Genomic DNA, 13989 nt, shown 5'->3' with positions numbered 1-13989 from the left:
CAGGATTACATAGTGAGACCCCTTTCTCAAAACAAACAAAAGATGCTGGCACAGCCTTGTGCTAACAATTCATTTTATTTTTATTAGTTTGTAGTTTGTACAAATCACCTTTCATTCCAGAACAGATTCTAACCTTGTGTCATTTTGATGACTATTTCTATCTTAAAAAATATTTATTTGTGTGTGTTTCTTTCTGTGTGTCTGTGTGAGTGCATAAATGTATGCACATGTGTATGTACCTGTTTCTACATGTAAGAGGCCAGAGGAAGCCACCAGACCCCTTGGAGCTGGGGGTACGGTATTTGTGGGATGTTCAGCTGAGACTGTCCAGCAAGCACTGTTAACCTCTGATCCTTCTCTCCAGTCCTAACCCCTGTGTTTTAATAGATGGTTATGGGGTGCTCAGCCCACCTGGTTGGTTAGGAAAGTCTATTGTAGTGGGCAGAAGACTCAGTGCAAAACAACTATGAGCGTCTGTTCTAGCTTTAAGAGAAGGTGCTGGTGACAGTGGAAGGTCAGCTGGGAGACAGTAGGACATCTTTATGGACAGAAATGGAAACACCATGTTTGAAACATGAGCTCTACCAGTGCCAAGGAAGCCCATTAACCACTCCTTACCTACCAGTCCCTACCCTTCAGATCCCAGGTCTTCCAGATTTTATTTTATTGACATGTATGTGGGCATCCGTGTCCATGTGTGGGTTGGGTAGGTGCATTCTCACTGATGTGAGAAGAGAGTGTCAGATCTTCTGGAACTAGAGTTAAAGGTGATTGTGAACTACTTAGGAGGGTACAGGGAACCAAACTCTGGTCCTCTGCAAGAGCAGCAAGTGCTCTTAAGTGCTGAGCTTCTTGTTTAGTCCTCTGATATATTTTAGTTGGGTAACCTTGAACAAGTTAACCACTTCAGTTCTTGGTGTCAGCATCTTAAAATAGGGATAATACTTCTTTCATGCTTGGAAACAGGTTTAAGTAGATACTATAAGACCCATGAAGCAGAGTGAGTAGCCAGCTGATATCTGTCTTGCTGCCTATCCATCATCATGTTAATTGTAACCTAGTAGGCAGATAGACTTGGGTTTCAGGTTCACCCTGACCACTTTCTAACCAACAGAACCTGGGCAACGTAATGACTTTGGTTTTATTTTATTTTTTGTCTCACATCATAATCAAGGACCTCTCAGGTTTTATGATAATGAATGAGTTAAGGTATATCTTATCCCTTTCTTGAGGAAGTTCACTGTTCATTTTATACATTATCTCCTTAGCTGGTATAAAGGTACCAAAATGCATATAGAGCTTTTAAACTTGGGAATGTTATATTACAAAGGGAGGGTGTCACTGAAGTAAAGGGAGGGTGTCACTGAAGTAAAGGGAGGGTGTCACTGTAGTAAGGGAGGGTGTCACTACAGTAAAGAGAAGCTGTCACTATAGCAAGGATGGTCTTTATGAACACACACACTCATGTTCATGTGCACACATGTGTGCACATGCACACACACTCATACATCTGTGTACACTTGTGAATACACACATTCACCCACACACTCACACACATAATCACCCCTTTGTCCTTTTTTCTCTTGTCATATATTCATTATCCTCTGAATCACTGGCAAATACAAAATTATAATTCAAAATATAATTCAAAATTATATTTTCAACAAACAAATGATTGAGATATAAAAATGATACAGTTTAGGCAGGGAAAGATCTTCCTAATGAAAAATAATTTCCTGTGAGCCTTACTAGTCTTTCCTGACGCTGACAGGAGAAAGGAATGGTCTGCTTGGCATAAGATAATATGAAATCAGGCACAGTGAAAAATGCCCATGTTTTAGTTATATTTCTATTGCTGTGATAAAACACTGTGACCAAAAGCAAGTTGAAGAGGAGAGGGTTTGTTTCACTTAATTTCCCATGTCACAGTTCATCACTGAAGGAAGTCAGGGCAGGGATTGAGAGGAGAGGAAGCTGGAGGCAGGAGCTGATGCAGAGGCCATGCATGGGTGCTGCTTACTGGCTTGCTCCACATGGCTTGCTCAGCCTGTTTTCTTACAGAAACCAGGACTACCAGTCCAGAGATGACACCATTCACCATGAGGTGGACCCTACCCCATCAATCACTAATTAAGAATATGTCTTACAGATGAATCTTGTTTCTCAGTTGAGATTCCCTCCTTTCAGGTGACTCTAGCTTGTGTCATGTTGACCTAAAACGAGCCTGCATAACCTGCCTCCGTGACTGGATGAGAACTCTGTGTTTGTATAGATGCCATGCACATGAGAAGGACTGTTGTGACTATGACACAAAGGCTTTGGGTGTCTAAGAGCAGGTGTCTCTCCAGGAATGCCGTTATTACATTTTCACTGAAGGCATTTTCAAATATTGTGCCTTGGAAAATTGATTCTACATCTGAATGATGTTAAGTTCAAAACTGCTCAAATAACAGGGGCATTCTTTTTCTCATAGTGCTGGAGTCGAAACCAGGGTCTCATACTTGCTATGCAAGCATTTCACCACTGAGGTATATCGCCAGCCCTCTAAAATTAATTAATCCTGAGCAATGGAAGTTCTAATGCACTGCAGAATTGTAAAGACATGGATTTTCATGATGAAGTTTATTAGTAGCCCTCCTTATAGGACCACCCATGTACTTATTGTGCTGCATGCAGTATTAATGTCTGTATCAAGACATCATACTTTTAGATTCACTCAACAGAAACTGATTGCCCTACTGTAAAATGGGTTTGGAACATAGTTAAGAATCAGTCAGATGATCACATGCATTTTTGAGACGACAATATTCTAGTGTGATGATTTGTTAGATAATGAAGCTAAATTAATCATTTGTTAGACAGAATTTTCCTAAAACTTTGCTTCAGTGTCATGGTCGTCTTGCACAATGGCTGGACAGTGGACAGAGAAATTCACTCACTGCTGGATTAGTGTGTTTCTTGAAAGCTCAAAGAGACAGAAGCATAAACACACTTCTGGAATTTGCCATTAGTATTTATTTTTGCTCTTCTGTTTTTGAAACAGTGTTTTACCACATAGCTCAGGCTTGCTGATGGTGAAGCCCATGCTACTCTCAAACTTAAGATCCTCTTATGCAGCCTGTCAAGTGCTGGGCTTATGTGTTAGCATTGCTTGACTTGTCAATGGCCAATGGAGCCCTGACTTAGGTCAACATGTATGCAGAGTGGGTGCTGCTTTAATAATCCCTATAGTAAAAGTGTGGGTACCACAGATTCTGTTATTGATAACTAAAGATGATTACTATTATGACCTTTGACAATTTTATTTTATAGCCTGAGTGGAACAAAAAATATTATTTATTTTGCTCTTTGACACCTGGATGTGCATGTGAACTCTCCTCATGTACTTACTTAGCACTAGTGAGCATCTGAGAGATTACACATATAAATAATGGATTATTTCTATAGATCATCCAAATATTTTGTACCATCTACTTTTTACTGAAAATTACAATCACTGAAAAAGGGAGATGACATCTTATTGAGCACAGTGCCTGCTAGACTGGAGTTTATGACCCTCACACCTAAGTGGCAGGTGGTACAGTGGCCTCCCTGTTACCCAAGCACTTGGGAGGCAAAAATGGGATCCCTAGAGCCATTTGACTAGCTTGACTAGCTGAATTGATGAGCTCAGTTACCAAATATCCAATGGCACCTTTGTACAATATCAGTGTACCCTAAAACATGCAATTGCATATACATAGCCACATAGTCAGAGATACACAGCTATACACAAAGACACATACACACAGAAACACACACACACACACACACACACACACACACACACACACACACACACGTAACATTGCAAGATTCATTTTAGAAAACACAGTGTACCAGACTTACAGGGCTGAGCTATGAGATACCAGAGACACAATTCATTCATTAACAGAAGGTACATGCTTTTTATACCTGTAAGATAAATATTTACTCACTCATCATTGAACCCAAACTACTAATACAATAAAATTCTCACAGGCAGATGACAGGTTTCACAATGTCTGCTTTGTTCACCCCGTGTCTTCAGTGCCCAGCACATTGCCTAGACAAAGGGAGGTAAATGGATGTTTGATTGATGAAGACATCTTATCCATTGTAAAGTGAAGATATCTTATTCCAATTACCAGTCAAGTTGTGGCTCCACTTCTGTGAAGAGTAGGGCCTGTAAATTTCTTTAATCCTTCTGCATAATTAAGGGAAGCGGTAACTTGAGTACACATCTGACCCAGGTACTTTTGTACAGGGCACACTATTTTCCTTTGAAAATTTTTTTTTCTGGAAAATGAGCCATTTCCCGAGGGATCTGCTCAGGCTGCAAGATCCTGTTTCTTGTGGGTGATATCAAGCCAACCTAGAATCTTCCATTAGCTTATGCTGCTACAGAACCATTTAGATATTTTTAATGCTTCAAAATATCGAACCCTTTATGAGGGTTGGGTGAAGGTTTCTCTAATAATTTGTGTTTTGAGGTATAACCTCAAGGAATAAAAATGTGAGTGAATTTATGAAGTACATTTTAAGTGTAGGCTTTGTACTTGGTGATAGAAATAAAAAGACACTCAGAAGTGCATAAGTGAGTACAGGATTGTCATGGGCACTACGATAATTTATACTCTACTAGGAGCTGAGTGGGTGTGGATAGGGATCAGGACCACCACGGGAAATAGCTGTAAATCCATTGTGACGGAGAGAAGGAATATCGCATGGAGATGAGACCATTCTTGGAGTTTGTAGGTTGGGTAGGAATTAGTGGGCAGAGAAATAAGGCAAAGGGTTGTAAGAGAAGAGAAGTTCACGCCGTTAATCAGGAAGGTGCTCTATCTCTAGGACAAGGAAGACCTCACAGTAGTGGGAGCAGAGGGTCTGTGCCTGAGATAAGATGTTGTAAGAGGGGCTGGCGAGATGGCTCAGTGGTTAAGAGCACGGACTGCTCTTCCAGAGGTCCTGAGTTCAATTCCCAGCAACCACATGGTGGCTCACAAGCATCTGTAATGGGATCCGATGCCCTCTTCTGGTGTGTCTGAGGACAATTACAGTGTACTTGTACATGATAAATAAATCTTTAAAAGAAAAAGATGTTGTAAGAGGCAAATCTAGGTGACTCATGCAGCAGCCACTGTGGAGTTAATTTTGTGAATGTACTGTGTAGATAATTGACATTTTGTTGAAGGATCTCCATCCTTTAGCCATTGATGCCATTGCCTTGGTGAATAAAAACCATTTTTATTTTTTATTTTTGACAATAGTCTTGATTTCATTTTCTTTGGGGATTTTCAGGTTTTATCATATCTTAATCCAGATGGTATGATGGTTTAAACATCTTTACAGCTTTTCAGAATTGTCTTCGATTGATGTGTTTATTACTTATTTTTATAGCCAGGATGTTTCCACTTTTCTCCCACTTGCACCTTTTTATGTGGTGGTAAGAGCTGGACTTGGCATTTTGCTTTATTTTAACATAGAGTGGCAAAAATTCACAGAACCAGATGATCTTTACAGTGATGCATGCAGGAAATGGCCACAGGATACCAAAATAGACATTGATACGATTAAGCCATGTTTGGAGTGGGGACTCATTTCTATAAAGCCTTTGGAACATTACCTGCACGCTGCTAGGAATGTTAGCCAAGTAAAGACAGAGAGGAAGAAAGTGGTGTTGCTGGGAGCAAGTGAAAATGTGGGAACATCATAGCTACCAATGGGAAATTCTAAAGTTCCTTTTCCCCTTCTCTATGCACTCAGACTGGCCGTGATCCTTTTGTTCCCATCTTTAGAATGCATGTATTCCAGTGCCTGGCAAAGCCCACTGTCAGGCTTATGAATAATCTACTTGCTTCAGTGTGCTTTCATTGTCTATTGAATAAACTAATGTGCTTTAAAAATTCTCACTCCCAGAAGCATAAGGCTAGTTGCCGGTATCAGTGTTTGTTTCTCTTTGAGAATGTTGGTACGCAGTGGAATATCATTTTTCTAGTCTTCATGTTAATTTGAATCAGAATAGTCTATGGCCCACACCCATGATTTATGCCCTCATTCATTTATATCCACCAGTACTTTGCAAAATGGCGGCACTTTGTGAGATGTGGCACAGGGGTCATGTTGCGTTTGTAGTCAACTTGAAATGCTAAGGGAATGAAGAGATACCTGTGATCAACGGCTTTCCCTATTTTCCTTGTTTTCCAGGTGACGATGGCCAACATTGCAATCAATGGAAATAATTCCCCAGTGACCTGTGAGACGACGCTCTTTGCTCTCCGAATGGCAACCTGGAACCAGATATTAGACCCCTGGGTCTACATTCTGCTACGGAAGGCTGTCCTTAGGAACCTGTACAAGCTTGCCAGTCGCTGCTGTGGAGTGAACATCATCAGCTTGCACATCTGGGAACTCAGCTCCATCAAGAATTCCTTAAAGGTTGCTGCTATCTCTGAGTCACCGGCTGCAGAGAAGGAGAATCAGCAAGCATCTAGTGAGGCTGGACTGTAAGTCAATGCACAGCTAGAAGAAAGTTATGGGAACTTCCGAAACATCTTACCTGACCAGACTCAGAGCATAACTGGAACACTTGGACCTCTGTGTGTAGTTCAGGAGTACACTGGTCAGACAAAGCTTCTGACTTTTGTTATGCTGGCTGCTGCATGGTTGTGCATTTTCATTTGTTGGTGTCAACAGGAGATTCAACATGGTGGAGTTAAGTAGAGTACACATTTTATCTGCGTGACTTATGTTTTTGGAATAAATGAATCTGTTGAGGCCCTGTGCCTTTATTTGACCTATTTTTCCAAGCACCTTAATGCTACCTGCACCGTGACATGGCCATTTGAGGAGCACTGACTTGCAGACAAAGCTTAAAGTAACACAAGACTTTTTGTGTTTGTGTGTGCAGCTCTGCTCTGTTTACCAACCCACGTGTCCTCAATGTCTGCATGACCATGACATCTGAGTCTCGTGGTGACTTTGATGGCCACTATGTAGGCAGCTCAGCTTGACATTGTGGGGCTGATGAGGATAATCATTCTTGTCACAACTCACATGTGTGGTTGCTTGCATTTGTTGTTGTGAAGGTCAATTATTTTTTCCACATTGGCTGTCCTCCTATAAAGTCATAGGTTTTCAGTGTCTAAGTAATCCCCCTTTCCTCTGAAAATTGTAGAGGAATACAGGCTTTATCTTAGCACAGATTCAGCTCATGATAGCATATCATAAGCCCTATTGTGGATGATGCAAACATTGAAATCCCACTTACACATGCCAAGAACATGGCAGACATTGCTTTACCTGAGCTATCATTTCTGTGTCAGAGAATAAAAAACGATCAAGACACATTCGAAGTCTCTTGGAGCTATTGTGTTTCTGCCTTACACACACAGGCATAAGGGAGTTCTGTTAACAGTAATTTCACTAAATAAGTTGAACCACACTTCCAAAAGCCTGTGTTATCAGTGAGGAGTGGAAAGATCTGAAATTAGCCAGGAGTTGGGATCCACTGTTGTGGTTAACCCGAGGCTAAGGGACAAGATTCTGTCGCCAAGTTTCCCAATCTTAATTCACACTTCTCCTTTGTATAATTTAACACAAAGATACTCAATTTCAGTAATCACTCTAAACATTAGTTCCATCAGTGACTACGGTTAGTGGTTATATTTTATAAAGAAATGTATTTTCATATTTAAAAAATTCCTTTCTTTTATCGTTTGTCTTTATTTAAAAATTTCTATTTTTTTCTTTGCTATGTGTATGAGTGTTTCACCCGAATGTATTTCCGAGCATTACGTACCTTCCTAGAACTTACTTAAACCAGAAAAGGACATCGGGTCCTTACAGATGGTTATAAGCTACCATGTGGATACTAGGAATTGAGCCCAGGTTCTCTGGAAGAGCAGCTGTAGAGAGAATTTTAATCCAGCAATTTGTGAATTCAATAGACTTAAAATAGTACCTCCAACATGGTTTCTCTGGCAAAAGATCACATCCGAAGAGCTTCTAGGTTTATATGATCTGGCTTGAATGCAGACATTCTCTGGATTATAGTACAATCTGGCTGTAACACAGACACACCCTTAGTACACACCTTTAATCCCTAACAGTGAAGGAAAGTTAGTTTGTAGAAGGAAGTAGTCACTTTTGAAATCGATGTCCAGTTGAGGGTCAGACAGAGTGACGAATCAGAGAAAGTTTTGACAGAATGAGTTAGAGAAAGGATGTGCTCAATTCACGTGAGAACAGTACGGAAAGAGAGGATGCCGAAAAGGGGAGAGAGAGAGAGAGAGAGAGAGAGAGAGAGAGAGAGAGAGAGAGAGGGAGGAAGAAGGAGGAGGAGGAAGAGGAGGAGGAGGAGGATGAAGATAAGGAGGAAGAGGAAGAAGGGAGGAGTGAGAGGAGGGGGAGGAGGAGGAGGGACTGCGGTGTGTGTTTATGGTACCAGGACAGATTTATATAGTTTGGCTGTAGGGAGAACAAGCTGGATACAGGTGAAGACAGAGCAAACCAAAAAATGAGAAGGAGCCAGAAGAGTAGACCTTATTGACAAAGTTCGTATGAGGCCAAGCAAGCAATCAGGCAGAAGTGGAGAGAAGCCAGACTGAATCAGTCAGCTTGGAAGATTAGATTGTTTGGAGGATAGACGCTTTCAGGCCTAGGCCTAGGGATAATTAGAACAGAGAAAGAAGTGCTCTGGGCTCAGCCTAAGCTGTGTATCCACAGAGCTAGAAAACAGGTTTCATCCCATCCCTTCATCTGAGGAAATAAAGGCATCATTTTCAAGTGCTGCTTAACTGCTGAGCCATCTCTCCAGCCTTTCAAAACTGTTTTTATCTGTAAAAATAATTTTGGATTCTAGGAATCCTGTAAACTCAACAAAATAGTATTTTTAAAAACCTCTGCTTTTGATTGGTAGCTTACATTGGATATGATTACTGCTTTTGGTAAATTCTCATTAGTAAATTAAAAGAAATTAAGCAAACAGCCTCGTTGAAGACTTAAAGAAAATTATTTGTAGTGATTTGAAAGGAGTACACACTATCATGTGATAATCTTAATTTAAAGGCAAGTGATCAATCACACAGTTGATTCTTATGTAGAGAATATGTCAGAGAATAGACAACAATTTTTGGTGTAAATTTAGCACGGGGTTGTAAAGAATGTGCCCAGTTTAAGTGTAAGCTGATACCTATATGTGGGTTATTGTGATGTAGATATGTATACATATATGTATGTAAGTTCCCCTGTGCATGCATGTGTTTATGAATATGTGTGTATATGTATGTGTATATATGTATAATGCATATGATTGTAAAAGGCATTACAATTTATGATTAATGTTACATTACATAAGTGTTATCATTTTTAACTTCAAGAGTACTCAAAGTTTGGAAAACCATTTGGTCACTTCACGCACTTTCAGAGCAGATTTCTTTCCTACAGCAATAAGATGTTGCTATCTCACAAACTGAGGCTCAAAGAACCAAATCTCTGTCTTTCCTAATTATAGTTTGCATAACTCTGCAATGAACATTGGCATGTATTCCAACTGAGGAAAGGTAGTAAGAAGGAACTTCGAGACTCCAGGTCTCTTCATAGAGCCTCTGATACAGACACAATTGTTCTTCTACCTACTTTGATGTCTACAATGAGACCATCTTTTAACATCATGCTGTGCTGAAGGCAAGGCTCTGGGAAGAGCCAAGGAGTTACTCAGTGCATATTCTGGAAGATTTATCCATGCTACTTGAGCATACCGTTTAGGCAAAAAAAAAAAAAACCCAAAAAAACAGAAGAACAAAACAAAATGAAAAACTGATCTTAAGATGAGGATAAACCCACAGTGTAAATATAAAAAATTGAAAAAGTTTCATGTTATACCTGACTCTAAAATTCTGTTTGTTATAGTGCCTGTTGTACCTAGTTTACTGTACAGTGAGCGATAGAGAATGTGCTCACTGATAACTTCCATAGGGCTGAGTAGAAGTGTGCTTTTTCTTAGCCCTTAAAATAAAGAGTACAAGTAGTGCCAATGCGTTCACTAATGTGAGTGTTTAAGCTCTGTTCTGACATTTATAGCCTGTAGCATGAGGTAAACTATTGTCTGCACAACGTCACATACTATCTGAACTTTGGGTTTCTGGAGAATTGCAACCTTAATATGCAAACAAACACTAAACCTTTTTGGGGTCTTTGTAATTCTTTTATGAAAATGAGATAAAATACATATAACGTTTTTCAAGGATTGCATGTACAGGGAGAATATTGAATTGTAATTAGCTCTGGGTATGACTCCCAAGCAAGATACTTACTCATGGGTTTAGTGAGGGCATAGAAATATTCTAAAGAAAGGATGCTGCTTCTAATTGTCTATAAAGCAGAGAATTCCTAGATGTCAACACTCACATAAATGGATATATCTGTTGTGTAATAAATCGTTTTCTTTTCTCATGCTCAGACTTACCAGGCAATCCTGCCTTGTTTTTGTGCCTAGAGTGAAGTTAGGCCCTGAATAAGGGCACTCACTAAGTATGTGGAATGAAACAGTGTGGACAGTTGCTTGCCTGCTTTACTGTGTACCCCCAAGAGCTACAAATGAACCGATTTCTAGGGTCAGAATATAAAGACTGGAACTGTATGTTTTCCTAATTCTTCACCTGGTTGTCAGAAGAATTCACCACCTGGTAAATCATGACACTTTGAGTCATTACTGACACATTTCAAGTGAAGAGGGAGTGAGTGTTTTTTTCGTTTTTGTTTTTGTTTTTTTGTTATGTGAATAAATGCATTTCGTGTCTTCATACCTGTAGCAGAAGAGTAAATGATAAAGATATGTATAGACCATTACTTGCATTAATATGCACTGTGCGCCATTTAAAGGCTTTGGCTAGCTTGAAACTTTACATGTCTTTGTGAACAGCATAGATGAATATTTACCATGAGTTGTTAGCTTTAGAAAGTCATACACATGTGGAACTCAGGGGAATTTTCCTTTGTGTTGTCAGGAGAGAAGAACTTCAATGTGCTTTTCATGCTTTTGTTTCTCCTTTCCTGCCCTCTTTTTGGTGACGGTTGTGGTTCTTTTGTCTGAGCTTCACTTTCCCTAGGTAGGCCATAGTTCAGATTTCACTGATTCTAAAATCTGGTGGGGTAAGGACAGTCAAGTAGTCTACAGAAGTCCATCATATCAAACAGCCTCAAACGTCAGAGCTGTAGTCCCCACAAAGCTGTGTTCTTTGCCTGTGGCTCCTGTCTAGTCAGCAATTTGGTCACTGGGCTCAGAGGACTCAAACATGAATTCGCCACCATTCCATGCTGCCGTTCATTCCAGAGGGAGGAGAGTGTGAAACATCTAACAGGTTGTTAAGGCCTTGGTTAGAGGGATGAACTTCACTCACCCATCTCCGGATAAAGCAAGTGATGCAGCTGTCTGATCTCAATGGGGACAGGTAAGGGTGGGATAAAATACCCCACAGCTCGGAAATGACTGGTAGGCTGCATCAATGATTTCAACATAGATTAAAAATAAACCACTTCTAGCTTCTTAAAAGCATTAAACAAGAACCACTTACTGGTTTGATTTTGTTTCTTAGTTTAGGCATGAGTAATTTCTAGGAGTCATTGTTTGTAAGTACTGAGAAACTTGTAACGTCTACAAGAAGAAAATTGTTGAAATTATGGTACATTCGTCTTATGTAATGGTATCGAGAAGCAAAAAAGTCACCTCCCCCCTTTCCCATTTATTTATATTCTTTAAAGAATGTCCAACTTGAGATTGTCATTAGGATTTTTGTTTTTTCCAAGTATGGTATATTCATGTGTGTGCGTGTACGTGTGCATGTGTGCAACCCATTTGTGTGGGTAACACACATGGATGCTTTTGTGTAGAAGTTCAAGACTGATGTCAGGAGACTTTCTTGGTCCCTCTCCTCCTTATTTATTCAAGCAGAGTCTCTCAGTTGAACTCAGGGATCATCACTTCAGTTAGTCTGGCTAGTTTGCTCAGAGAATTCCCTGTCTTCATCTTGCAAGGCAAGAATTACAGGGGAGCCACTATGGCTGCCTGGCTGACCTTTATATGAGTTCTGGGGAATCTTAACTCTGAGGATCCAGTTTATAGCAGCAGTACAGACAGTGACATTAATATGAAGCTACAGTGACTGACACATAGGAACTGAGTCTCAAATGTTGGTGTGTGTCACTTGGGCATGGGTATTTTACGAAATCAGATTACTGTGACCAGTCACACTGACTGATTCGGTAAGTCTGGGGCAGTAGGAGGGAATTATTTGTCATGGGATTGCAGATGAAGGCATCAGGCTAGTGTGAAGGGCACACTTGGGGAAATGCTCTACTTGAACATGTGGTAACCAGCCACATGTTGTGGCACGAAATGCACAAAGAACAAAGCAGTTTTGCAAAAATGCAATATTTCATCACCATTTTCGTACTGGCCATTTCATACCTACCCTGAGTTTTCCCTAACCCTAAGCAAATTGAGTAAGAAAATACAGAAAGAACACAGACAAGAAGTTGTATAAAAACAATCCCCAAAAGTGGAGAAACAAGGGGTAGCTGCTTTCTAGTCTCTTACTAGCTTCAGAAAGATTGTTCAGAAAACAGACAAAATTTCTACACTTGTCTCTTAGGATATTGCCTGGAGTTTGATTCTGTAGCTCAATCTCTCTTTTGGTGTCTCTCTCCATTCCTTTCTTCTTGAAAGAATTCAAAGCCATTTGGATTGATTTTATGTTTTCCTCTCTATAATTCCAATGTTTATAATATTTTTTCTTCTTTGATCTTGGTATTTTCCACTCTTGTTTGAGTCCAGTTGCTTTTAAAGTAACTTCCGACTGCAGTAAAAATCTCTTTAATCCGTGTTGGCTTTCTAGATGAGCAGTGAGTACTTATTTCCAAATAAGACGGGAGGTTAATATTTTTGTTCTATGGCAAGTAAATTATTACAATGGATTCTGCTAAGTGGGATTAGAATGGCATCAGTGGGGGAAAAAAACAAAATAAAAGTAAATTGACAATCAAATCTCATCCTGAAGGGACTTATTTATTAAAGTTTTAATATAATCTAAATGGTATTCTTAAGGAAATAAAACACCAACAAAAGGAGCCCAGCTAACAAACAAAAATAATATTAGCAACATAACAAAAAAATTCAACACCACACACACACACACACACACACACACACACACACACACCCGCGCGCGCGCGCGCACACACGGAATCTATAGGCTTGTCTCCCCTGCAATTGCTCACTGCTTTTAAGCTTGGGGAGAGGCCTTGTGAACCCTGTCATCTTTGAGCTTCCTGAGGTGGGTAAGTGTGTGAGCTTCCTTCTTCCTCATAAGAGAAGCGTTTCAGTTCTGAGAAAATAGGCAGGCAGCGGTAGTGGGATTCATTCATACTAAGCAGTTCTCCACTCTCTTTACATGAATTGTTTTCCCAAGGACACATAGCAACTCCACGGACTGTGGTAAGAACTCAACTTTCCTAGAAGAATGAATTTTAATAATACCCCAACTCTAAGTCCCATTTCCCCATCTCCCACCGACCTGCCAACTGCAGTCTCATTTATTTCAATCAGTTCTGCATCCAGTTCACTTACTGTTCAGGCTGATGGTTCTTGGCATCCTGCTCTTGCTGAAGTCTCTGAGCAAACATTGCTGGCTTGTTCCTAATTATGTTAAATTTTTTCCCAGTCCCTAAATATTGGTTTATCTGTGTCATATTGGAGTGAAATTAGTCATGTGCTCTTTGGGATAATGGTTGCTTCTTGGATCAGGTCAGGGAACACTCAGGGAGCCTATAGAATCTCACAGCACCGGAAGTAAAACCAAGAACTGCCCTGTGTTAAAGAGACAAAGACACCAACGTGAAATCAGCTTATACAGAATGAACAACATATACAATGTATTATATAGTGTGCAATAATATACTATATATATTGTA

The 13989-nt window shown here is 40.0% G+C and overlaps 1 protein-coding gene across 3 annotated transcripts in view; it reads left to right on the top strand.

Annotated features, from left to right (window-relative positions):
- Ptgfr (prostaglandin F receptor) overlaps positions 1–10825 on the top strand; it is a 35828-nt gene extending 25003 nt beyond the window's left edge. For 2 of the 3 annotated variants that reach the window (XM_006233486.5, XM_006233487.5), the window contains exon 3: positions 6226–10825. In XM_006233486.5, coding sequence (XP_006233548.1) covers positions 6226–6528 — 303 coding nt within the window. In that variant the 3' untranslated portion in view covers positions 6529–10825. The remainder of the gene's footprint in view (positions 1–6225) is intronic. The other variant, NM_013115.2, reaches the window with a different exon arrangement.
- Positions 10826–13989: the final 3164 nt, after the last annotated feature.

The sequence above is a fragment of the Rattus norvegicus genome, chromosome 2 (assembly GCF_036323735.1).
Source record: "Rattus norvegicus strain BN/NHsdMcwi chromosome 2, GRCr8, whole genome shotgun sequence".
NCBI lineage: Eukaryota > Metazoa > Chordata > Mammalia > Rodentia > Muridae > Rattus > Rattus norvegicus.
This window is presented reverse-complemented; position numbering and strand designations above follow the sequence as displayed.